At 42.7% G+C, this 26,377-nt stretch overlaps 2 protein-coding genes across 2 annotated transcripts in view; both read left to right on the forward strand.

The window, feature by feature from the left end:
* LOC140703857 (uncharacterized) overlaps positions 1-26,000 on the forward strand; it is a 47,416-nt gene extending 21,416 nt beyond the window's left edge. Inside the window, 2 exon segments of the mRNA XM_078387984.1 lie at positions 172-1,937; positions 23,914-26,000. Of these exon segments, the coding sequence (XP_078244110.1) occupies positions 172-1,937; positions 23,914-25,257 (3,110 nt within the window). The 3' untranslated portion in view covers positions 25,258-26,000.
* Positions 1,927-3,714, forward strand: LOC144587398 (uncharacterized). The gene has a single exon (XM_078387974.1). The coding sequence runs from the start codon at positions 2,057-2,059 to the stop codon at positions 2,510-2,512; it is 456 nt and encodes a 151-aa protein (XP_078244100.1). The 5' UTR covers positions 1,927-2,056; the 3' UTR covers positions 2,513-3,714.
* Positions 26,001-26,377: the final 377 nt, after the last annotated feature.

Genomic DNA, 26,377 nt, shown 5'->3' on the forward strand with positions numbered 1-26,377 from the left:
AGCCCACAGGAACAACCTCCGATCCAGCTTAATACCCTCCCTGATTCTCTTCCCCCACCCTTCTGACTGTCTTTCCTTCCTCCTCCATAACACAGGCGGAGCCTGAACACATCATTCCTTATTTCTGCGGATTTTGGAAGTGGTTGTTTCTCTTTTTTTCTAATCTACCAGATGATGAACAGGAGAAGAATTCCCAGCAACATCTGGGGCAACCTGGGCAGGAACTCATAATCAAGCGAAAAAACAGAGAAATGAAAATCGGAGTGGGCAGGCATGGACTTCACATGAAAGGACCAATGCAGGGGAGAAACCACGTAAATACATGTCACCTCAGTTGTTTGGAATGTGGGAAAAGCTTCAGTCAGAACAAGAGCCCCGATATACACCATAGAATTCACAACGGGAAGAAACCACATAAATGTATGGAATGTGGAAAGAGCTTCAGTTACAATAGTAAATGTAGGTCATGTCAAAAAACCCACAGAGGGGAGAAATCACATAAATGCATAGAATGTGGAAAGAGCTTTAGTCAGAGTGGTCACCTCAGGTTACATCAGAGGTCTCACACTGGGGAGAAACCGTATAAATGCATGGAGTGTGGAAAGAGCTTTAGTCAGAGTAGTGACCTCAAGTTACATCAAAGGATTCACACAGGGGAGAAACCACATAAATGCATGGAGTGTGGAAAGAGCTTTATTTGTAGTTCTCACCTTAGGTTACATCAAAGGATTCACACAGGGGAGAAACCACATACATGCATGGAATGTGGAAAGATCTTCAGTCAGAGTTGTCACCTCAAATTACATCAGAGAGGTCACACAGGGGAGAAACCACATAAATGCATGGAGTGTGGAAAGAACTTTATTCGTAGTTCTCACCTTAGGTTACATCAAAGGATTCACACTGGGGAGAAACCACATAAATGCATAGAATGTGGAAAAAGCTTTAGTCAGAGTGGTCACCTCAATGTACATCAAAGAAGTCACACTGGGGAGAAACCACATAAATGCATGGAGTGTGGAAAGAGCTTTAGTCAGAGTGGTTATCTTAGGTCACATCAAAGGATTCACACAGGGGACAAACCACATAAATGCATGGAGTGTGGAAAGAGCTTTATTCGTAGTTCTCACCTTAGGTTACATCAAAGGATTCACACAGGGGAGAAACCACATAAATGCATGGAATGTGGAAAGATCTTCAGTCAGAGTGGTCACCTGAATGTACATCAAAAAAGTCACACTGGGGAGAAACCACATAAATGCATGGAGTGTGGAAAGAGCTTTAGTCAGAGGGGTTATCTTAGGTCACATCAAAGGATTCACACAGGGGAGAAACCACATAAATGCATGGAGTGTGGAAAGAGCTTTATTCGTAGTTCTCAACTTAGGTTACATCAAAGGATTCACACAGGGGAGAAACCACATAAATGCATGGAGTGTGGAAAGAGCTTTAGTCAGAGTAGTGACCTCAAGTTACATCAAAGGATTCACACAGGGGAGAAACCACATGAATGCATGGAGTGTGGAAAGAGCTTTATTCGTAGTTCTCACCTTAGGTTACATCAAAGGATTCACACAGGGGAGAAACCACATACATGCATGGAATGTGGAAAGATCTTCAGTCAGAGTTGTCACCTCAAATTACATCAGAGAGGTCACACAGGGGAGAAACCACATAAATGCATGGAGTGTGGAAAGAACTTTATTCGTAGTTCTCACCTTAGGTTACATCAAAGGATTCACACTGGGGAGAAACCACATAAATGCATAGAATGTGGAAAAAGCTTTAGTCAGAGTGGTCACCTCAATGTACATCAAAGAAGTCACACTGGGGAGAAACCACATAAATGCATGGAGTGTGGAAAGAGCTTTAGTCAGAGTGGTTATCTTAGGTCACATCAAAGGATTCACACGGGAGAAACCACATAAATGCATGGAGTGTGGAAAGAGCTTTATTCGTAGTTCTCACCTTAGGTTACATCAAAGGATTCACACAGGGGAGAAACCACATAAATGCATGGAATGTGGAAAGATCTTCAGTCAGAGTGGTCACCTGAATGTACATCAAAAAAGTCACACTGGGGAGAAACCACATAAATGCATGGAGTGTGGAAAGAGCTTTAGTCAGAGTGGTTATCTTAGGTCACATCAAAGGATTCACACGGGAGAAACCACATAAATGCATGGAGTGTGGAAAGAGCTTTATTCGTAGTTCTCAACTTAGGTTACATCAAAGGATTCACACAGGGGAGAAACCACATAAATGCATGGAATGTGGAAAGATCTTCAGTCAGAGTGGTCACCTCAATGTACATCAAAGAAGTCACACTGGGGAAAAAACACATAAATGCATGGAGTGTGGAAAGAGCTTTAGGCAGAGTCGTTATCTTAGGTCACATGAAAGGATTCACACAGGGGAGAAACCACATAAATGCATGGAGTGTGGAAAGAGCTTTATTCGTAGTTCTCACCTTAGGTTACATCAAAGGATTCACACGGGAGAAACCACATAAATGCATGGAATGTGGAAAGGTCTTCAGTCAGAGTGGTCACCTCAATGTACATCAAAGAAGTCACACTGGGGAGAAACCACATAAATGCATGGAGTGTGGAAAGAGCTTTATTCGTAGTTCTCACCTTAGGTTACATCAAAGGATTCACACGGGAGAAACCACATAAATGCATGGAATGTGGAAAGATCTTCAGTCAGAGTGGTCACCTCAATGTACATCAAAGAACTCACACTGGGGATAAGCCACATGAATGCATCGAATGCGGGAAGAGCTTTAGTCGGAGTTCTGTTCTTAGGTTACATCAAAGAACTCACATTGGGGAGAAACCATAGAAATGCATGGAATGTGGAAAGAACTTTATTCAGAGATCCTGATAAGTTAAGGTATACGATGCTGATTCAGGTTTATGCTGGTTTCCACTAGAAATAAACAACGAGATGCTGATTTAATGCAAATCAGAGAAAAGACTAAAAATTGAGTTCATTTTGAAGTACCACTTGTAATGTGGTTTACTTCTATTATTAAGTAACATGGAGATATCACAAAATAGACATGGAACCTTGTGCTAAAATGAGAGTAAGTATACATTATGCAATAGGAGCTGTTACAAAATTAATGTAAAAAGGAAAAAGTATGGATGTTCTAAGAATAATGAACAAATAGAGAAGAGGGGGAAAGTGTCCTTGAAGGAGTGGAAAGATAACCGTGTGGCAGTGACAGCCAGCAATAGATTTTACGTGACAAGAAAATTTTCTCTGTTTTAACAACACAGCCAAATAGTGCTTTTTTACTTTGTATATATTTATTTTCACGTTCAAAAACTTGCATGTCTTTCATTGAAAATGATAAGCTTTTTTCCTTTTTATCATTGTATTCTTAGGAAGTTTTAAGTGTTCTGATGTCTTTCTTTCCAGATTATGAACTTGTGTTTTAAATGTGTTTGTATTTTAGATTCAAACACATCTGAAATTTTCCCTATTATTGAATTTAAATTCCTGCCTCTTTTTACAAGGTGCAAGGATGTATTTTAACTAAGCCTGCAGTTTTTGCATAACTGTATGATGCTTAGATTTTAATGTCTGTACCGACAGGTTTTTTTCTCAGACCTGTAAGACTGCCTTATATATTTGTTTCGATTTAGTATGCTTTAAGTATGGAATCTAGAGATGATGTAAATAAATGAACTTGTACAAAATTAACAAGTTTTGGAATTGCCTGAAATCATTGTAACAATTAACAGACTATTTATTTATTTATTTATTTATTTATTTATTTATTTATTTATTTATTTATTTATTTATTTATTTATTTGATTTATATCCCGCCCATCTGGTATATTTATACCACTCTGAAACACCTTGTCACTGCTTGTCTGTATGAGGGAGAGAGATGGTTTGAACTCATCTGTCTGAAGTGCCGTCCTTTCCTGAGAAGAGTAGGGAGAAGCCTATGGAGTGCCAGTAGCAGAACATATGACCCGTCAGAGAAGTGACACCTCCATGGGGAGAACGGGAAGATAGAGAGATGAGAAGGGTCACAGAGAAAACCAGGAGGATAGAGATGGTTCAAGGTGGAAGTTCCAGTGAGGGAAGCAGAAGGTCCATCAGAAGAAAGGAAGGATCCACCGGGTAAAGGAACATTAGGAGCCAGAGAGGTGCAGGAGAAAAAGAAAGGAATAAGACAGGAGGAGGGAAGAGAAAATTTATCTTGTGGAACAATCAAGAAGGGAGACAGCAGAAGCTGGAGAGGTAGAAGGGCAAAAGAAGGAGAGTATATTACCACAAGGCTGGGAGTGGATATGAATGGAGAAACCCTGGACCAAACAGTGGGAGAACTTGATGATACGTCACTAAGAGGTAGAAGGGAGTTGGAACGAAGTAATACCGGAGAAACCGTCATATTGGGAGCAAAAGAGGTGAGAGAGTGGAGGAGAAAGATCAGGGAGGAGAGAGGCAAGCTAGCTGAAGAAAGAAAGGGAGAGATGGACCAGTCACTCAGAGAGGGCTTTTGGCAGGACTCCAGTGGGTCAGTTGTCTTTATTGGAGCCCACAGGGATAACTACACATCTCTAGATGTCTGAGAATACTGAACCCCCCGCAGTCTGGTTTCATTGTGAGAAACACCCTCTTTCTGCAATCATATCAACATTGAAGAATTGTAGAATCTCCTTGCTTGGGAAGTCTGTAAATTTCTGTAGGATTCCTGTGGAGTCAGGTATCCCACTGAAGTTCTAATCTGTAGATATCGAAGACGTCATTCAGGGGAGAGGCCATTGAAATGCACAGAATGTAGGAGGACCTTCAATAAAAGCAGTCATCTTTCTATTCAAAGATATCTTTTTATACAAAGAGGAAACCTTTGAAATGCAAAGAATATGGGAATAGCTTCGGTCTGAGCAGAAACTTAAGGATACATCAAAAAAAACACACGGGAGTAATTTTAGAAGTCTGTGGTGTGTGGAAAGGGTTTGAGTTGTCATGATCCAGCCTCTTGTTGGGAAGCGCTTGGTTGATGGATAGAGAGCAATTAGGGAGTCTGAATCTCCTTTTCAGCTGGGTGGAGTCCAATGACCTCAGCTAGGAGGTATTACAGATCCCTTCTCACAAGTCTATCCTAAAAAGATACTTGCTTGCACTTAATTAAATTCAACAAGAACACACACATGAGCTTTGTAGTTGGCAGATCTATCAAAGCTCAGGCAGACTGGACTCTGTAGCAATCTGTGGCCCCACAATCTCTGGAAGCAGGCTCAGCAGACTTGCTGTTCAAAAGACCATTCTTAAGGAGTTTTAAGAATAATTTTTTATTGGAAAAAAAAATAAAGTCTTTATAGATATTCAGTTTTTTGCATAAGCAAAGCATAAGTTACATTTCCATAGAATATTGTAGTGAAATCTAGGTATTCTCTAAGCAAAAATATAGCTAAAAATTCTAAAAAGTTTCTTTCAGGGTAGGCATAGGGTATGGCCCCCCTCTCCTTCTCTCTGAGGTTCTACATTCCAATTCCCTTTGATCTAACGTGGGGGAAAAGATTCAAAATGTCTCCTAAGCCTCTCTATAGACTAAGGAACAGTCCACATGGCGCAAACTCCATTTTCCACTCTTTTTGTTTTTGTTTTTAATTTTTAAAATTTTTTAATTAACTAAAACAAACATAAAATACACAAATCAAAATACAATTTAACTGTGTTCCCCACCACTGTAGACGGGACTTCTTGCAATAATCTTCCTCCATCTATATTCTTCCTCTTCTTTTATTGTTCTCCAGAACTGCATTGATTCTTGATTTGGAGCTTTCCCCTTTTCTCTTCTTAATACATAATCCAAGAATCTGTCCCATATTTCATAAAAATATTCTTTTTCATCTCTCCTTTCTTAACCTTTAGATTAAAAGTTAATTTATCATTTATAGATATATTTCACATTTCATTGTACCATTCATCCATTTGAAATTCAGATTTTGATTTCCATTGCCTAGCTATTATTACTCTTGCTGATGTTAATGAATTAGTTATCAATTCTTTAATCATCTTATTCCACATTCTCAAATACTGATAACAAAGCAATCTCAGGATTCAATTCTATGTCTTTTCCACATATATCATTTAATTCTTTAAAATTTGTGTCCAAAATCTTTGGACTTTTTCACATTCCCACCACATATGAAAGTATATACCAATTTCCTTCTCACATTTCCAACAGACATTCAGATAATTAGCATTCATTTTGTTTAATTTTGTTGGTGTTAAATACTCTCTTAGACACAGTTTTTAAAAAATGTCTCTTATTCTCACTGACATAAATATTAAAACCCTCATATTCCACATCTTCCTCCATTCTTCCTCGTTTATCCTTTTTCCAAGTTCTTGTTCCCACACTAGCTTCATCCCTTCTTTATCACTTTCTTCTTCTAAATTTAGCAGGAATCTGAAAAATATTGGAGTCTATTCTCCATCTCTTTGCTTCTCTATAGTCCTTCTATAGTCCATCTCCATCACCATCAACACATGATCCATTATCTTTATCACATTAATATTTGTATCTACTATTGAAATCAAATTTTGCAATATGAACATAAAATCTATCCTTGGATAACTATTATGTACAGAAGAGTAATATATAACCTTTCTTTTGTCCCCCTACAGTTCTCTCCATATGTCTCTTAAATTCGTAGTTTTTAACATCTTACTCAAAAGGGTACTTCCTTTGTTCAACTCATCTTTTATACATACCAATTTATCCTTTACCTTATCAAAAACCATGTTGAAATCTCCTGCCATAATCACATATCCCTTTCTAACCTTCTCCATCTCTTTAAAAACAATTTTATAAAATTCTCTTTGATTCATATTTGGTGCATAGATGTTTACTAATGTATAATCTCCTTCCCCATTTGACCCTGAATTATCAAATATCTACCATTACTATCTTTTATTACTTCCTTTACCATAAATTCACAATGTTTAGATATTAATATTGCTACCCCTTTGGATTTGGAATTCCCAAATTCTTTTTCATAAACGCTTATATTTTGTAATTTCAACTCATTAACTCCAGATGTATCTCTTGTAGATAAATAATGTCAACCTTGTTTTTCTTCAATAGTGATTCTGTTCTCCTTCTCGTTACAGTCCCTAGGCCTTTCTCATTTAAAGTAGCTACACTTATATTTTTCCCCATATCCATTCCATACTCTGTCTTTTATTCGGTCCTGTTTTGCATCCCACAAAACAATGAAGACAAAAACACCTAAAAAACCCAAATTCACCTATTACTCTAACTAATTTCCTATCCCTAACTTCCCTCTCCACATCTAGCCGCCTAGAGTGGTCTTTTAGACCAGATGGGCGGGGTATAAATCAAGTAAATAAATAAATAAACTCTTTTCCTCCCTCCTATTTCCCCGCACGTCACTAAAGTTTGGTGCGAGCCCTGGGAAGGGGGAGATGTCACCCACACCAGTCTGGGTCCCAGCCAAATCCTCATCCTATTTCACCCTACCACACATACACACGCACATGTATACACATTGTCCTTTAATGGCTTCCTGTATGATTATTATTTATTATTTATCCTTAACCATTATCTTTTCATCTTCTTTCTCCAACCCCAAAAGTGAAAAAGGTGAAAAAGAAACCCCCCAGGGAAAACAAACAAAAGAGGGGGGAGAAAGAGAGAAAAAAATCTTGAAAAAATAAAAACCACGGACCAATTGCCGTAAAAAAAGGCAGAGAAAAGGGGGGAAAAGCCCACCGGGACAACAAGCAAAAAAGAGGGGTGGGAGACAAAAAAATCTTAAAAAGTAAAAACCACAAACCAATTATCATGTTAAAAAAGGCAAAAAAGAAAAGAAGAAAAAACCCCACTGGCGGGAGGAAAAAAGCCCACCAGGAAAACAAGCAAAAGAGAGAGAGAGTGAGAGAAAGATAAAAATAAAAACCACGGGCCAATTACCGTGTTTAAAAAAAGCGGAAGAGAGAAGTCAACAAACGTCCAATAACCTCCAATTGCTTCTTCCATTCAGAATATCTTCTCTTTCAAACCACCACTCATTGCAGGTCTACTTGCTTGCACCTTGGTCACTTTCATCTTCTTGCCCGAGCCCCCACGCCATCATCAGATTCTTGCTGTCTTCGAAAGAGTAGATTTTGTGTAAGATTCCATCCTTCCATATTTTTAGAAAGACAGGGTTGTATTTCTTTCAATTCTTAATTAGAATTGATGTGATGGGTTTCATCGGTTTCCTCCATTTTATAGATTCATTACTTAAATCCTGGTAAATCTGAACTGGATTTAATCTGTAGACTAGCAATTCTGGCTTTTCTTTGATGAGCTTAAGAAATTGCTCTTTCTTAACATAGTTGAAAAATTTCAGTATTATGGTCTCTTCCTTCTGGGATTCTCAACAAAATGTATTCTCTCTATATCTTCTTCTGTAAGATGTTGGGAATTCATAATAGAATTAATCCAGTCCACCACTTCCTGCTTAGGATCCGTTCCTTTCTTATGTTCAAAATTCATTATTTTGATATTATTACATCTGGAGTTATCTTCAAGGCAAATAAACTTTCTTCTCAAATCATCTATCTTCTGAGGTTGGTTTTTTCTGTTTCCCCGTAGAAATCTTCCAATTGCTGTACTCTGGCCTCCATTTTCTCTAGCCTTGCCTTAATATCTACCACCTCTCCCTGTAGTATTTTAACGTCCTTTCTCAACTGTTGATTCTCTTTTATCAAAAAGTCCATTTTGGAAAGGACCTGTTCCATTTTTTGGTCCATCTTGCTCTCCAGCCCCTTTATACCCACAGCTATATCAAAGAATTGTTTTTCCTTGCTAATTTTAGTAAGACTGGTCAGAGAGGTAGTCCTTCCCTCCTCTTTTCCAACAGCTTCCCAAGGCTTCTGTCCAGGATTGTCTTTAGGGGAGGGGGCTGTTCCTCTTCCACCCTTCTTAATCACTCGGCTCTGCGGTCTGATGGTTTTTCTGGTAATTCCCGTGTCCAGCTTTTCACTCTCTTATCTCTGTTTTTCCTCATAAGCAGGACAGAGATTTATAGCACCCAGAAAACAAGCTGTCTTGAACAGTTCATTTAGCTGTTTAACTTCTCTAGCGTTCTTTCCGGACGAAAGCAAAATCACACTCCTTGGATTATCAGGGAGATTTTTACAGTTTAAAAAACACTTCTATCTCAACTTGAAGTTTTCATAAAGAATTTAAACAAGTTTACTAACATTTCCATTAAGGAAAAAGGCATTTATCACCCTATTTTACATTCCATAGGGCGAGGAGGCGAGGGCTTAGCTGCGCATCCCAGCTGATGGAAGTGACATGTCCTTTTTTCCTACTCTCTTTGGCGCCACCCTTTCTCTTCATCTCTCATTACAGGCTGGCCTTCCAAATTGATAGACAAAGACTTCTGTTCTCAATTTCAAATTATCTTTATTCAGGAAACTTGGGTGACCTCTACGGTTTCCCCTTCTCTCCCAGGTTTTTCTGTTCATGCACAACCCACCAGCAAACTTGAAACTAGAGGCTGGGCATGGGGAGGTGTGGCAACTTTAATATCAGTCGATAGTAATCCAGAAATTTTAAAACTTTATAGTGGTGCCCCGCATAACGAGTGCCCCATTTAACGACGAATCCGCATAGCGATGTGGATTTTGCGATCGCAAAAGCGATCGCATTGCGATGTTCTGATCTTCGCATTGCGATGTTTTTTAAACAGCTGATCAGCAGTTCCAAAATGGCCACCGGGTGAAGAAAATGGCCGCCTGCAGCATTTTTGCACAGTTTCCTTGCTTACCAGGGTGGCGAAAATGGCGGCCGGATGGAGGATTTCTGCATAGCGGTGAGTTTCCCCCATAGGAATGCATTAAACAGGGTTTAATGTGTTCCTATAGGGTTTTTTGCCCCGTATAGCGACGATTCTGTATAGCGACGATTTATCCAGAACAGATTATCGTCGCTATGCGGGGCACCACTGTATATGGGCCTCAGCAGTAACATCCTAATCATACAAGTTATCTGGCAATCAGCCATTAAGATCTTCTTGATAAATGTGTATTGTCCCCCACTTTATTTGAGGCATGAAGATAACACTATCACAATTAGATCAGGCTTTCGCAACTCTCTTTGAGCAGTATATTGACCGTCCTGTCTTGTTAACAGGAGATATGAATGCCAGAATAGGGGGGAATAACTATAAAATAGGACATGCATTGGCACTTGCAGCAGAAGATTTAAATTATCTTCCAGATATAATGTAGTCTCTAAACTCTACTCCAAATATTTACTGGGCAAATTAGAGCCCTGGGCTGTAGAAAACTCAGTTATAGCAGAAGAACAGGCAGGATTCCAAAAGGGAAAATCTACTTTAGACCAATGTTTTGTACTCCATCATCTAATACAAAAATACTCTCAATTAAGTAAGAAGGAGCTGTATGTTGCCTTTGTGGATTTCAGCTCAGCCTTTGACCTCATAGATAGAGCAAAAACTTTTTACCACCAACATAGATAGGAGGCTAATGTTTTTAATTCAGATGCTTCACTCTAATACCAGCTTCAGGGTAAGGCTTGGGGCAAATGGCCTGTTGTCTGAGTCAATTCCAACAGAGAACTCACACTAGGGAGAACCCGTATAAATGCATGGAATGTGGAAAGAACTTTAGTAAGAGTGCTCAACTTAGGTCACATCAAAGAACCCACATCAAAAAACCCACGTTAGGGAGAAACCATAGAAATACATAGAATGTCAGTATAGCTTCAGTAGGAACAGTTATCTTTGTTCATATCAAATAAATCATAATGCATTGAATGTGGAAAGCCTGAATTATACCAATGAGCTTCATTCAATGAAATAATCTTAGTTGTGTGAATTATTCAAAGAAAATTAACTTAATGGGATGCAGATTTTTTAAACCTAACAATGAAAACTGGTTTTTTAAAAGGTCCTTTAGAGGTGCATTAAAAGTGAAAGCTTTTAGAAAAATTGCAGTTAGGATTACATTGCAGCACCTTGTTTTGATAGTGAAGCTTTTTGTTGTTTAGTCCTTAAATCATGTCCAACTTATTCATGATCCCATGGACCAGAGCACACCAGGCCCTTCTGTTCTTTAACGCCACCTCACTTTCTGCCATCAGAGTGGTATCATCTGCATATCTGAGGTTGTGGATATTTCTTCCGGCAATCTTATTTCTGGCTTGGGATTCATCCAGTCCAGCCTTTCACATGATGTATTCTGCATGTAAGTTAAATAAGCAGGGAGACAATATACAGCCTTGTCGTACTCCTTCCCCAACTTTGAACCAATCACTTGTCTCATATTCAATTCTTACTGTTGCTTCTTGTCCCATATATAGATTTCTCAAGAGATAGAAAAGGTGGTCAAGCACTCCCATTTATTTAAGAACTTGCCATGGTTTGCTGTGATCCACACAATCAAAGGCTTTTGCATAGTCAATGAAGCAGAATTAGATGCTTTTCTGGAAGTCTCTGGCTTTCTCCGTAATCCGATGCACGTTAACAATTTGGTCTCTAGTGCCTCTGCCCCTTGGAAATCCAACTTGTACTTCTGGAAGTTCTCGAATCACATAGCATATTGAGTGAAGCACCATAACAGCCTCATCTTTTAAGATTTTAAATACAGTGGTGCCTTGACTTATGAACTTAATTCATCACAGAAGATGTCCGTAAGTAAAAAAGTTCATAAGTCAAAGCAGCATTTGCCATAGGAATGCACTGAAACCTGATTAATCCATTCTGACTGTTTTTGGTCTTATGTCAAGGCACAGTTTGTAAGTCAGAGCATTAGTTCCCATAGGTTAATCCGTCTACCACTAGGGGGAGATTTTTTTCTTCTTTTAACCTAAGATGAACTTTGGTTAAGAAAACGGCTGGAAAGGGAAGAGGAGGGGAACAAAGACCTTTTAAACAGAACACCTTTAAAACCAAGCAATTTTAAACCAAACCAAACTCCTTTTAAACCAATTTTTACATTTTAAAATTACAGTACCAGGCAGTCCAAAGTCAATTTTCCGCTTTCCCCAAGTATTTTTCTTGTCAAAGCTCCACATGCAAGTCAAAGAAAATTTTTGCAAACGGAGCTGTTCATAACTCAAAACGTTTGTAGATCAAAGCATTTGTAAGTCAAGGTGCCAATGTAGTTCCACTGGAATGCCATCATCTCTACTTGCCTTTTTGTTACTCATGCTTTCTAAGGCCCACTTGACTTCACTCTCCAGGATATCTGGCTCAAGGTCAGCAACCACACTATCTGGGTTGTCTGGAACATCCAGCTCTTTCTAGTACAGTGGTGCCTCGCACAACGAGCGCCCCCGTAGAGCGATGAATTCCTTCTACGGTGATGCTTTTGCGATCGATAATGCAATCGCAGAGTGATGGCCCCAATGGGCGAAAATCGCAGAGCGAAGGTCGGTAAGCGGTTCGCTTACCAACCTTCGCTTTGCGACCCGCCGATCAGCTGTTCCGTGGCTTCAAAATGGCCGCCGAAACAGCCAAAATGGCCGGCCGCAGCATTTTCGTGCCCTCCCCTCGCTTACCAAGGGCGCGAAAACGCTGCTGCCAGCCATTTTGGCTGTTCCGGCGGCCATTTTGGACCCGCCGGACAGCTGATCGCAGCCATTTTTGTGCCCTCGTTCAGCGAGGGGAGGGCGCGAAAATGGCTGCCGGCCATCGGAGAAACATCGCTGAACGGTGAGTATGTCAGAGTATAGAAATTTTATAAGCCTGTATATGTGTTTCATTAACAAGCTGCCATTGTGCACAGATGTGAGAGTGCTGAATCACTCTGGACATGATTTAATGACTTGAAACCAGGAGAAGACCAGGTGCAAAGCATGAAGTCATCTGTTTTCTGATTGGACAAAATATGCCATGTATATGTATATAAGTGGACTGTGTGTTTGCTTCTTTCTCTTCCTCCACTATCACTTGCTACCACGCATGCTGTCCATTTGTATAAAGAGTTCCTGCTGTGCTGTTAAGATACCTGCCTGTATATAACTGTAAATACGTGTAAATACAACTGTCTTGCAACACAAGAAGAACTGGTAAAGTGTCTTCAATAACTGCGTATTTTACTGTTGCCAAAACCCTAACAGAGTACAGCAGCCGATTGGAACGCATTAAACACTGTTTAATGCATTCCAATGGGCTTTTATGCCCCGCTCAGCGATGTTTCACACAGCGAGGGTTAATCCGGGACGGATTAACCTCGCTGTGCGAGGCACCACTGTATTCCTCTGTGTATTCTTGCCACCTCTTCCTGATGTCTTCTGCTTCTGTTACGTCCCTCCCATTTTTGTCCTTTATCATGTTCATCTTTGCACAAAATGTTCCTTCAATAGCTCCAATTTTCTTGAACAGATCTCTGATTTTTTCCTTTTTATTATTTTTTTTCTATTTCTTTGCACTGTTCATTTAAGAACACCCTCTTGTCTCTCCTTGCTATTCTTTGGAAGTCAGCATTCAATTTTCTGTAACTTTCCCTATCTCCCTTGCATTTTGTTTCTCTTCTCTTCTCTGCTATTTGTAAGGCCTTGCTGGATGACCACTTTCCTTTCTTGCATTTCCTTTTCTTTGGGATAGCTTTTGTTGTTGCCTCCTGTACAATGTTACGAGCCTCCATCCATAGTTCTTCAGGCACTCTGTCCACCAAATCAAGTTCCTTAAATCTGTTCTTCACTTCCACTGTGTATTCATAAGGGATTTGGTTTAGATTATGCCTGGCTAGCCCAATGGTTTGTCCTACTTTCTTCAATTCTGCTATAAGAAGCTGATGATCAGAGCCACAATCAGCTCCAAGTCTTGTTTTTGCTGACTGTATAGACCTTCTCCATGTAATCATTCTGATTTCAGTATTGCCCATCTGGTTATGTCCATGTGTAGAGCCACCTCTTGTGTTGTTGGAAAAGAATGTTTGTGATGACCAGCTTTTTCTCTAGAGACAACTGTATTAGCCTTTGCCCTGCTTCGTTTTGAACTCCGTGGCCAAACTTACCTCGTGGCGCAGTGGTTAAACTGCTGTACCCATAACTGCAGCCCAAACTGTGCTCACGACCTGGGGTTCAATCCCAGGTAGCTGGCTCAAGGTTGACTCAGCCTTCTATCCTTCCGAGGTTGGTAAAATGACTACCCAGCTCGCTGGGGAGGCAATGTGTAGCCTGCATAATTAACTTGTAAACCGCCCAGAGAGTGCTTGAAGTGCTATGGGGCGGTATATAAGCAGCACACTTTGCTTTTCGCTTTTCGCTTTTACCTGTTGTTCCTTTGATCTCTTGACTCCTGACTTTAGCATTCCAATCCCCTATAATGAGAAGAACATCATTCTTTGGTGTCAGTTCTAGAAGGTGTTGTAAGTCTTCTGAGAATTGGCCCATTTCAGCCTCGTCAGCATTGGTGGTTGGTGAATAAACTTGGATTACTGTGATGTTGAAAGGTCTGCCTTGGATTCGTATTGAAATCATTCTGTCATTTTTGAGATTGTATCCCAGTACAGCTATTCCCACTCTTTTGTTGACTATGAGGGCTACTCCATTTTTTCTACGGGATTCTTGCCCACAATAGTAGATATGATAATCATCTGAATTGGAGTCGCCCATTCCCGTCCATATTAGTTCACTGATGCCCAAGATGTCAATGTTTATTCTTGCCATCTCCTGTTTGACCACATTCAGGTTCCCAAGGTTCATAGATCTTACATTGCAGGTTCCTATGCAGTTGTCACGACCCAGTTTCCTGTGAGGGAGAACTTGGTCAGTAAGACAGAGAGTAATTGGAAATCTGAGTACCCTTATGCAGCTGGGTGAGTCCTGGTGAGCTCAGCCAGGGCATACAACAAACTTACTCTTACAAGTCTGCCCTAAAAATACTTACTGACCCTTAAGAAAGCTCAGCAGGAAGTTACACATGAGCTTTGTACAGTAGTCCTAAGATCTACCTGGCTCAATTAAGTATGACTCAGTAGCTTAATGTGGCCTTGCTTTCCCCTCAGGGTATAGCTAAGGCAGCTTCACTGTTCAGGAGACCAAAAGATTTTATAATTGATCTTTTTATTGAAAAAAGATAGATTTACAGAATAAAGTCAGTTTGACGCAAAAGTATAGCAAAGAAGCATTTTCAAGGATTGTTACAAATTACATTTAAGGCAAATAATTCTCTTTCAGTTACAATAACTCTAAAAATATCTAAAAATCTCTAAAAGCTTCCTTAAGGTAGGCAAAAGGCTTAAAGCCCCACTTCTCCTCTTCCTTAACTCCCTACATCTTTGCCATTCCTTTTCCTACACGGGGCGGCAGGCAAAAAGGCCTTGAAAAATCTATGGTTCCATCCAAAAAGGAAAAATAGGAACAAGATGGAACACTGCACATGGCAAAAAGTTCCTTTTTCTGTCTTCTTGGCTCCTCCCGTCTTCTTGGTCTCCCACGCTGTTATCCAATCACAGCGTAAAGTGATAGAAGCAGTCCCCTCCTCTTCTCACGAGAAACAGGTGTTGTTTTTCTCAGGCCTATTGTCTTCTTCACCATAACAAGTTTCTGGTCTTCTTATCTTGTATTGGCTTGTATTGGCATAAAGGAAAACATTCCCACAACCCTCTGGAAATACATTCCCATCATACCAAATCATTCATACATAAAACCTATATAGAATCCATTTTACATTCTTCACAACTACATATACAGCAATATACAATATTCCGATCCATGACAGCAGTATTTTTCTTTGTAGCACTGGACTTTCCTTTCACTTCCAGGCATGTCCACAGCTGAGTGTCCTTTCAGCTTTGGCCCAACAACTTCATTAGCTCGGAAGCTACTTATCCTTGTCCTCTGCTCTTCCTGGGTAGCATGTTGGACGCCTTCCGACCTGAGGGTCCCTTCTTCCAGCATCATATCTTTTAGCCTTTTGTTTCTGTTCATGCGGTATTCTTGGTAAAGATACTGGCTTGCCAATTCATACTCCAGGTGGATTGCATTTAGTCAGAACTCTCCATTACGACCTGTCCATCTTGGGTGTCCCTGCACGGCATAGCCCATAGCGTCTGTGAGTTACTCAAGCCCCTTCGCTACGATAAGGCAGCAATCCATGAAGGAGAAAATGTTGCATAGTTCACTATAAAGCAGGACCCTTGTATCAGTGGGATTGGTATCCACTGTTTCACTTATCTGCTGTCTGAAATTATTAAAAATATTAAAAGAAAAATCCCTGAAATACAGTGGAACCTCTACTTACGAACTTAATCCGTTTTGGAACGGTGGCCGTAAGTTGAAACATTTGTAAGTAGAAGCACCATTTCCCATAGGAATGCAGTGAAAACTGATTAATCCATTCTGGCTAAAGAAAAAAAATACCCACCCCCCAAAAATAAAAAATAGATTACTTCAAGCCCCTGGGTCTGCAAAAAACAAAAATAAAAAACAAACATAACCCCACCAGCCCAATCCCACCTGCAAAAGACACTGAAAACAATTTGTAAAAAGCAGCACCTTACCTCCACCGCCACGACCGCTGCTGCCAGGAGGGCCCCAGGCTCCATCCGCCACTGCCGTACCAGGGCTTCTCCGCCACCATGGGAGGCTTTCTGACGGCTCCCCACAAGTGCCACCTTTATCCCCCCACTGCATGGCTTCTCCACTGCCATGGGAGGCTTTACCAAGGCTCGCCCCAGGTGCCACCTTTTTCCGCCGCCATCCTCTGCTGGGCCAGCATTTCCCTGCCACCAATGCAGGACGCAGGCTTTCCTGGGGTAGATGGAACCTACCAGGGGAAGCCCATAGGTAGGGCTTCCCTTGGTAGGCCCGGTCTACCAGGGCTTCCCCTGGTAGGCATCATCTACCCCAGGAAAGCCTGCGTCGGCAGCATGGAAACACTGGCCTGGCAGCAGATGGCGATGGAGAAAGGTAGTGCTTGCAGCAAGCTCTGGGAAAGCCTCCCATCGTGGTGGAAAAGCTGTGCAGTGGGGGAGAAAGGTGGTGCTTGTGGCAAGCCCCAGGGAAGCCTCCCATGGCAGCGGAAAAGCCGTGCAGCGGGGGAGAAAGGCGGCGCTTGCAGAAGCCCAGGGAAAGCCTGTGGTGGTGGCGCTGGAAGCTGGGAGGCTGAGCCCAGCCGGGATGTTCTTGCGGCTCACCTCCCGGCAGCAGTAGCAGCAGTGCTGGAAATCTGGGAGGCTGAGCCTCCCTTTTCCTAACCATTGGGGCGAAAGAGGTACAAAGAAGCAGCTTCTTCACCACCAATGGTTTGAATTTCCCACCCTTCTCCCCTGCCTTTTTCCATTCGTACATTGAAGCTCCACCCACAAGTAGAAGCAAGATTTTGCGGACAGAGCGGTTTGTAAGTTGAAATGTTCATACGTAGGAACGGTCGTAAGTAGAGGTTCCATTGTACCTATTTCTATGATGCAATTATCAGAACTGGCCACTAGAGGGGATTCCTTCCAAATATAGACCAAGCGCTTTAGAAAAGTTATGTAAAATATGTTTTGTCCTGCCTTTCTCCTTTAAAAAGGACCCAGGGTGGCTTACAATCTTTTAAAAATGGCATTTAAAACTGAGAACTGTGAGTATACGAATACAGAAAAGGATAAAAGGAATACAAGGGTAAAAAAAAAATAAACAACACCAAAACACATTCAAAGCAGACAGGTACAGCATTTTGAATTCTGCCTGGAAACGGCTGAGCAGACAGTGGAGGTGCTGTAACAGGATGTCTGTGTGTGTTTTGTTTGTTGTATTCTGGACCCATTGAAGTTCATGGACACTTTCCAGAGGCAGTCCCACATAGAGTGCAACACCGCAACACTTTCAGAGCAGGAAGGTACAACATTTACAGTCATCCTGCCGGAATGTGACTAATGCATGCGTCAGTGTGTCCTGATCGGACTTCGCCAGGAGGAGGCGCCCTTGTTTTAATGTTGCAAAGACATTCCTGACCACTGCAGAATCCTGGACATCTGGACTTCCAGGCTAATCCAAGAGGATCCCTAGGCTTTGCACCTGGGTTGTCATCAGGATAAAAAAAAAAAACTCTCCTCCATTTTGGCCCAAAGGTTGAATAGATCTGCAACAAATTATATCCACACAGATCACAATGTCTTTGTGCCATGCAGACAAAGGTCAGATGCTATTGAAAGGCTGATAAATCTTCTATATATAGTGGTTATAAAGAAACAAAAAATGGCAGCAACCTCACTGGATGCATTTGACTTCCTGGAAAGGGTGAACCTTGGAGAAACATTTATTAGGGTTTCAAGAAACCTTATACAAAAGGCCATTATGCCACAATACTGACTCATGGAATAGAATCAGATAAATTTGGGAAGATTAGACCAGTGGTTCTTAACCTGGGCGATAATGCCCCCCAGGGGGCGATTTCATTTTTCAGGGGGGCGGTAGAATGAAAAGGGGCGGCGTGGGGGCGCTGGAGCAGAAGGGGGGCGGTAGGGGGGCGCTGGAGCAAGCCAAACCTGTGAAGATGGCTGCAGCCTTTTTACAATGTGCATGAATATATATTTTCCTCCAATCTTAATTTAGTTTAAGAGTTTTTGTCTTGAAATTTTTAGTTCCTGCATTGCGGTTTGTTTTTATGCCCTTTTTATATTTCTTTTTGCGTCTTAAAATTCGCTTGCAACTAAATCATTAAATGTTACTTTGGGGGGGCATTTCATTTTCTTGGAATTGAATTTTGTTTTCAGGGGTCATTGGATTTAAGTGTAATAAATAAATAAATAAATAAACAAACAAACAAACAAACAAATAAATAAATAAGATCTCATCACTGCGGGGATGGGGGCGATGATAACTTCCTCAATGGCTCAAGGGGCCGTTTCTTTCAAAAAGGTTAAGAACCACTGGATTAGACAAGGGAATCCTATCTGCAGATTACAAGAGAAAGCAAGGGTTCCTCTGCACAGAGCTCTGCAGTAGCACAAAAACATGCATCTGAAGCACGGATCCTCCTGGATCCTCCTGAAACCCTTCTCCAACCATCTCTGCCTGCAGATCACCAGACAGAAAGCAGGGGGTTATCCCAGCGGGTGGTTTTGCAATGGTGTGAAAACGTGGGTGGGCCCAGCTTCTTCTGGCCTTTCTCCAGCTGAGATAGTGAGAGAAAGGGGGCTGAGGAGGGGAGGGCGCGGTGGTGGTGGTGGTGGTGGTGGTGGGTTAGGAATGGGGCGGGGAGCTGAGGTTTCCTGTTTGGGATCTCCACCTTCAACCCCCCCCCCGCCTCACTGGGATGAATTCTCTCCCCCCCTCTCTTTTTGCAGGAAGATAAAAGCCTCCCTCCTCTTCTCCCCCCCCCTTTTTTTGTTTTTTGCAATTTCACACCCACACACACACTCCGCCGCCTTCTTTCATTCATTCCGGCTTCAAAGCTTCCCGAGGGGAAAAGGGAAACCTAGAGCTAGAACAGTGGGAGGCGAGGCGGACGTAGCTCTAGGCGCCACCGGAACCGGAAGCAGGGTGACCGTCTTTCCCTCCCCCATCTCTATGGTCGGCATAGGAACTCCCACCCCACCCCCCTTTGCAGGGAAGCCTTCTTGCGGGTTTTCCACCATCAGGACCTGAAAGGAGGTGAGCCATGGATTGTGGGGTGTGTGTCATTGTACAAAAGGGGTTGTAGCTGAGGGGAGGGAAAGATATGGGGTTGCGAAAGGGGAGGGGGAGATTTCCAAACTAATGAAACCCTGTGTTTGTGTGTGTGTTGGCGGGGGGGGGGGAATCTTTTCTGTGCCATCGGGTTTGCAAATCTCCCCCACAGCTGGCGCTTAGATCACACCCCCGTTGCCCCCCCGTGTATGTTCGGGGTGGGCGGAGGGGGGTCCTCCTGGGCTTTCCTGAGAGGAGACCCCCAAACACCCGCCTCACACAAATGGGTGTCAGAAGGGAAGGAGAGGGGAATTCCTGGGCTCCAGGAGGGGATGCCAAGGGGTTGGGGGGGCTTGGGGGGAGAAGACGGGGGTCAGTTGTGGGGGAGGAGAGGCCTGATCCAGGCCACTTGCCTGGGATGGCTCTTCTGACAGCCCCCTCCCCCCCCTCCGAGAGAGAGAGAGAGAGAGAGAGAGAGAGAGAGAGAGAGAGAGGTGATGATGATGATCCTGATCACCCCGCCCAGGGACCCATCAGGCAGCTGCCTTCCGGACCGTTTCAAGGCCCTGGGGAGAGGTCCAATACATGCCATTTTGGGGGGAATCCAGGATGAGGGAAGGAGCTCCTCGATGCAAGGACGAGAGTCCAGGAGCCTCCAGGAACCAACCCAGCTGGAGACATAAGCCCCTGCTGAGATGCCTCATCTTCTCCGGGAATCCAGGCTTCTTCTCCTGCCTTTGTTCTTTTTTTAATTCACCCCCCAGCCCAAAACCGAAGATTTCTTACCTCTCCACATAAAAAAAATTATTTGGGGTAGAGTGGGACAGCAATGCAAACGGGGGCCTATTACTGTTTCAGGAAAAGGAGATAAACGCCGAAACCACTTCTCCCCGGCCAGCAGGTTTAAGCTGCTCATCCTTGGAAAATGGAGGAAAAGGACATTAAATGTCAGTTTTTCATAGGGATTTCCCAGGGAACTCTGTCCCTTGGGAATGGCGGTGCCCAGCATGTGTTTTGGGGATTCCCTCTAACATGCCACCCAATAAACGGTGGTTGGGGTTTGGCCATCAAATTTCTCTTTTCCTTTTCCAGCTTCCTGGGTCCTTTCAGGGCACAGTGGTGCATTTCCAGGTATTTATTTATTTATTTATTTATTTATTTATTTATTTATTTATTTATTTATTTATTTATTTATTTATTTATTTATTTTATTTCTATCCCGCCTATCTGATCATATTAGACCACTCTAGGCGGCTAGAGTGCAGGCCATCCTGGATCGAGGCCGGAGGGCTCTGCAGAAGGACGTCCCACTGGAGAATCTCAGGAAAAAGCTCTCTCCGGGTAAGGATCCCTTTGCCTTCTTCGTAGGGATCCCCAAAGCAGGGATCCCTCTTCTTTGTATTTCTCACTGCACTGAATTACTGTCCAGGGTTGGTGGTGGGGCTGGATCCTGTACTTTGGACAGGCTTTCTTGGCCAGCCTTGAGCAGGGCTGGTGCCACTTCTTCATGTGACATGGTGTTTATTTATTTTAAATATTTTTATCACACCATTTGCCTAAAGAAGGACCCAGGGCAGCTTATATCATTAAAAAGACAGTATTTAAAGCTAACAACAATGAGTAAACAAATTTTAAAAAGAGATCAAACAGAGGTAAAACAAGACGGTAAAACAGTGTGTTTCCAGAACCCCTCTCAGCAGCCGATCACTCCGGGAAAGCTTACCGAGAGAGAGAGAGAGAGAGAGAGAGAATGAGAGAGAGAGAGAGAGAGAGAGGTCTTTGTCTGCTTGCGGAAAGACAGCAAAGACGGGGCCAGTGGAGCTGCTGTAACAGAGGGGATTAAACCCTCATGAGCCTCGTGTGTGAGATCAATGGGTCGAAAGAGGGGAGAAGTTCCATGTTTTGATGTAAAACTCTTAAACAGAGTTGTTTACATCTGTGTGAGGGTTCGGTGTGTCCCGGAGCTATTCCTGGCTCCTTGGCAAAAAAGACATCCGTCAAGGATTGCTCTTTTAACAATGGAACATTTATCGTGTCATGAACAAATAAACTAGTGCCCTTAACTAGATCTGAGTCTTTGTCTCCTTCTGTCAAAGGGACAGTCAGGGGTTTTCAGTCTTCAACAATGAAGGGGTTACCATAACTAGAGTTCCACAGACCTGGTTATTCGGGGAAGGCCACTCTTTTAACATGGGGGTTGATGGACCCGGCAACAGGGGCACAGCCTCTTCTCAGAGCAGGTCGTCCCACTGGGTATTCCCCAGCGGATCCAATGTTTCCCAGACCCTCTCAACTCCTCCGTCTTCCTCTCCAGAGCTCTCCATTCACTTCTCTTTCACCTCTCCTCCTCAACCCTTTCTCTCTTCTCTCTAATCTTCCTCCTCCACACTTTCGCCTAAAGGTCAAATGGGAATAGCGGACCTCCTCCAGTAGGCAGCCTCCTCCCTCAGTACCCTGATCCCGTCCTATTAATCAGATCCCTGGCCCATATCCACTCCCAACCCAGCAGTAAAGGCTCATCCCTTCTTTTAACTACCACTTGCCCCACCTCCCTCTGCCTTCCCCCTTCTTACTTCCCGCTTCTTTTGTCCCTTTCTCACTTATCCCCATCTCCTTCATACACTTGATCAACGTCTCCAGCTCTTTTCCCTTAGGGTGTTTATTCTGCACCAGGGGTCTCAAACATGCGGCCCGGGGGCCATTTGCGGCCCTCCAGATGATAGTTTGTGGCCCTCACCTTGCCTGCCCCCCCGAAGCGCCCACACATCCTCTCCTGTCAACAATTTTTAAAAAGCCTTGCCTCGCTCGCCGGCTCTCTCCCAAGACAGCACCTCTTGCACCCTCCATCCAGAACTGCAGCCTGCCAGCCAGCCCACCTGTCTGTCGGCTAAGGAAAATCTGATGCGGCCCAGCCTCACCCAGCCTCTGTCTCTAGTGGCCCCCAGGTAAATTGAGTTTAAAACCCCTGTTCTGCACCCTCTTCTGGACAATCTATGATTCGCTTTTCTCCTCAGGCCTATTTTCCGGGTTGAGGATGGATGGCACTCTGGCGAATAATGCCTCCAACTCACCTCCTGTCTCGTATACTCCACCATCCAAGACAGCTGTCCATTCCTCAATGCTCTTCACCCAAGGTCCCTGCCTGGAGAAATAGTCTACATTAACATGTTCCCTGCCCTTTCGGTATAGGACCTTGAAGGAGTAAGGTTGGAGAGCCAAGTACCATCAAGTTAACCTCTGATTAGTGTCCTTCATTTGGATCAGCCATTGGAGGGGAGTGTGATCATGACCAAAGTAAAAGGAGCCCCCAACAAATAACCTGTTTCTCTGAAGATAAGACATGGTCTTATAGTAATATTTGCTCCAAAAAACGCATTAGGGCTTATTTTCAGGGGACGTTTATTTATGTCATGTACAACCATCTACGTTTATTCAAATGCAGTCATGTCATCTTCTGGTTGCAGCACAAGGGTGGAGGGCGGGGTTTCAGTTAACTAGGCCTTATTTTTGGAGTAGGACTTATATTACGAGCATCCTGAAAAGTCATACTAGGGCTTATTTTCAGGTTAGGGCTTATTTCAGGGGAAACAGGGCAATACCTCAAAGCATGAGTAGCCCACATAATCACCAAGGCTTCTTTCTCAACTGTGATGCCTCTGACTAGCCTCCCATCTCACAGTCCGAAATATCTAATGACCATAAACCACTTACCTAGCTGGTTTACTGTGAGAGTGATTAACTAGGTATGCAGATAGCATTTAGAGTGGTATAGAAGCCTTTGAGAATTCCTTTGTCATGTCAGTAAGGTAAAAAATTAGAAAACTGATAGCATATGTAACATTAGCAGCTGGGGAGAAGAAGAATAAACCAGATAAAAGAGTACAGTACCACACCCATATCCATGTGATCAAGTATCCGCTGATTCACTTACCACAAGCTTCTACTGTCCTGGAGTACCATGAAGTCTTTCAGGGAATTAAGATTCAGTCCAAGAATCAAAAAGTTTAGCTTGGGAAGTGTATCCTATTCTAAAGGAAACACAAAGTTGAGCCGAGGGTACAAAGAAGGAAGGACCCTTGGAGATTATGAAACCGGGTATAATCGCCGATGTCTTCCATTTCTGTTCTGAACTAGGAATAAGATTTCTTTCTTCCTTTTGTCTCAGGTAAAGAACAGAACGGTAAGAACAGTCAGGAAACAACTGAGTCGGAAACAGGAAAAACGACGTTTGAAAATCAAAGGAGACAAAAAAAAGGCACCGGAGAAATCCCTGAATCCAAATGACCCACAGAGAGGAGAGACCATATAAATGTATGGAATGTGGAAAGAGTTTCAGTCGAAGTGGACATTTAAATTCACACCAGAGGATCCACACCGGCGAGAAACCATATAAGTGCACGGAATGTGGCAAGAGCTTCAGTTACAGTGGATCGTATATTATACATCAAAGGACCCACAAAGGCGAAAAACCCTATAAATGCATGGAATGTGGAAAGAGCTTCACTGATAGTTCATCTTATGCTAGACATCAAAGAATCCACACAGGGGAAAAACCATATACATGTCCAGAATGTGGGAAGACCTTCAGTCAGAGTGGAATATATACTAAACATCGAAGGACCCACACAGGTGAGAAACCCTATAAATGCATGGAATGTGGAAAGAGCTTCAGTCAGAGCAGTGCCCTTAGTTCGCATCAGATGACCCACACAGGGGAGAAACCCTATACGTGCGTCGAATGTGGGAAGAGCTTCAGTCGCAGCCATGTCCTTAAATCACATGAAAGAACCCACACGGGGGAGAAACCATACAGATGTGTGGAATGTGGAAAGAGCTTTAGCCAGAGTGCACATCTTTGTTCTCATCAAAAAATGCACATAGGTGAGAAACCATACTCGTGTAAAGAATGTGGCTTAACTCTGAGTTGGACTGGAGACCTATGTTCACATCAAATGACCCACACAGGGCAGAAGCCATATACGTGCATTGACTGTGGGAAGAGTTTCAGTCAAAGCAGTAGCCTTCGTTCACATCAACGGACTCACACAAGTGAGAAACCCTATATATGTATGGAATGTGGAAAGAGCTTCAGGGACCGTGGATCATATACTAAACATCAAAGAACCCACTCAGGGGAGAAGCCCTATAAATGTTTGGAATGTGGGAAGAGTTTCAATCAGAGTGGGCACTTATATTTACATGAAAGGATCCATAGAGGTGAGAAACCCTATAAATGCATGGAATGTGGGAAGAGCTTCAATTACAGTAGATCACTTATTATACATCAAAGAAGTCACACAGGAGAGAAACCCTATATGTGCATTGAATGTGGAAAAAGCTTCAGTCAGAGTGGACACTTACATAAACATCAAAGGATCCACACAGGTGAAAAACCCTATCAGTGCCTGGAATGTGGGAAGAGCTTCAGTGACAGTTCATCTTATGCTAGACATCAAAGAATCCACACAGGGGAGAAACCATACACGTGTCTGGAATGTGGGAAGAGCTTCAGTCTGAGTGCATACCTACTTTCACATGAAAGGTCCCACAGAGGAGAGAAAGCATATAAATGTATGGAATGTGGCAAGAGCTTCTGTCGGAGAAGTGATCTGTGTTCACATCTAATGATCCACACAGGTTAGAAACCCTATCAGTGCATGGAATGTGGGAGGAGCTTCATTCATAGCAGAAAGTGGGGTTCATATCAAAGAACCCTTAGAGAAGAGAAGTAGAAATGCATGGAACGTGGAAGAACCTTTAGCTAGAAACATAACTTTCTCTCGTATGAAGCAACCCACAGAGAATGGAAACGACACTATGGCTGGACTTCAGCTCTTCTCTACATCATATGATATGTCGGCTTAACTGTGTTGGGCTTTCTCTTCAGGCAATGCAGATGGCATGATGTGCACTTGGTCACACGGATCCAATATAACATCAAGAATTGTGTGCCCAATGGTATGATGTAGAATCACCTTTCATGACAGCAAGTTGCCTATTAAATGTCTTTAAAAAATGACACCAGGGAGAATCTTGCAAAATAGAACTCCCACAAATGCTCTTTCAATGTTTTCATATTCATAGTCAGGGTGGCTGAAGCTTACATGGTGAAGTCTTCCCTCTAACAGGGCCTGCTCCCACAGGTGAGACTCCGTTTTTCTGCACCCACCCTGTGCTTTTAGCGTCCTTCCTAGAAGATGGTGGTGTGGGTCGTTTAGAATAAATCTACTGCTGATGGTCACAACCCGGGTGGGACCCAAGGAAAAACAGAAGGAAAAAGAGAAGATAGGGTGGATGTGCAGTTGTCTGAAGCTGAGTTCTGTGAGTTATAATCCTTTCATCCCATGAAAGAGAAGGCAGAATTAAATAAACCAAATAGAACAAAGTGAGCATGACTGGTTTTCATTTTTGGAATTGCATTTTGTTTTTTGAAACTGGGCTTCATTATTTGGCCTTTTATATTGTTACAATGCACCTGGCTTTTCCTGAATCCTGCATTCTGGGTGAATTTTTCTTTCTTTCTTATTCCCTCATGTGAGGAGCCTGGCAGCACAATAATTTCACCCCATGAGGGGCAACATCCAGAACATTGGAATCAGGAACCCTTGGAGCTCAGAAGCCATGAACTCCTCCAACACCTTGCCCAAGAAGGGAATATTAGAAACAGGTCCATGAAACTGCAGAAACAATCCGGAGATGCAAAGAATGGAAGTGACTTACGGAAGCAGCTACGGTGGAAAGGGGCAGGGAGGAAGAAAATGG

This window comes from Pogona vitticeps, chromosome 2 (genome assembly GCF_051106095.1).
Source record: "Pogona vitticeps strain Pit_001003342236 chromosome 2, PviZW2.1, whole genome shotgun sequence".
In the NCBI taxonomy this organism is placed as follows: Eukaryota; Metazoa; Chordata; class Lepidosauria; order Squamata; family Agamidae; genus Pogona; species Pogona vitticeps.